This window comes from Meleagris gallopavo, unplaced genomic scaffold (assembly GCF_000146605.3).
Source record: "Meleagris gallopavo isolate NT-WF06-2002-E0010 breed Aviagen turkey brand Nicholas breeding stock unplaced genomic scaffold, Turkey_5.1 ChrUn_random_7180001963776, whole genome shotgun sequence".
NCBI lineage: Eukaryota > Metazoa > Chordata > Aves > Galliformes > Phasianidae > Meleagris > Meleagris gallopavo.
The window spans coordinates 1-414 of record NW_011223487.1 but is presented as its reverse complement, the minus strand read 5'-3'; the positions used below and the strand labels follow the sequence as shown (position 1 = coordinate 414).

Below are 414 nucleotides of genomic sequence, written 5' to 3'. Positions count from 1 at the left end.
ATTTCCAGGGCTGGGTGGAGGGACAGTGAGAGGCTGGAGACCACCTGGGCCTTCAGGTCTGTGATGCTGACCTTCTCCTCCGCCACCGTCACCAGTGTCTCACCCAGCACTGCCTCCATGAGCGGGGACACGACCTGCAGGGGATGAGGGGACCGTCACCACCACCAACTTCAAGCCAAGTGGATGAAGGGAAGTTAACCAGGGGTACCTTAAAGAGCGTGGTGCCCGGCTCTCTGCCAGCCAGTGTGAAGCTGTCCACCAGGTGGGCCACCCGCGGGTCATCCACACGCATGAAGTCACTGACCAGGTCGGTAACCTCCACCAGCCAGTCGGGTCCCAGCATGGTGACCACCTGCCCCGTGCCCTCTGCCGCTGTGGTGTGGAACTGGGTGAAGACCTGCAGTGTGGCATGCT

General features: G+C 62.1%; 1 protein-coding gene across 1 annotated transcript; it reads right to left on the bottom strand.

Moving 5' to 3' along the window:
• Positions 1 to 11: 11 nt before the first annotated feature.
• Positions 12 to 407, bottom strand: LOC100545242 (transmembrane protein 132E-like; the record flags this gene model as incomplete). The annotated part of the gene is made up of 2 exons (XM_010728464.2): positions 209 to 407; positions 12 to 134 (listed from the first exon to the last, which is right to left on the bottom strand). Coding segments are annotated over exons 1-2 (258 nt in total), but the record flags the coding sequence as incomplete, so codon positions are not given.
• Between the last annotated feature and the right edge of the window lie 7 nt (positions 408 to 414).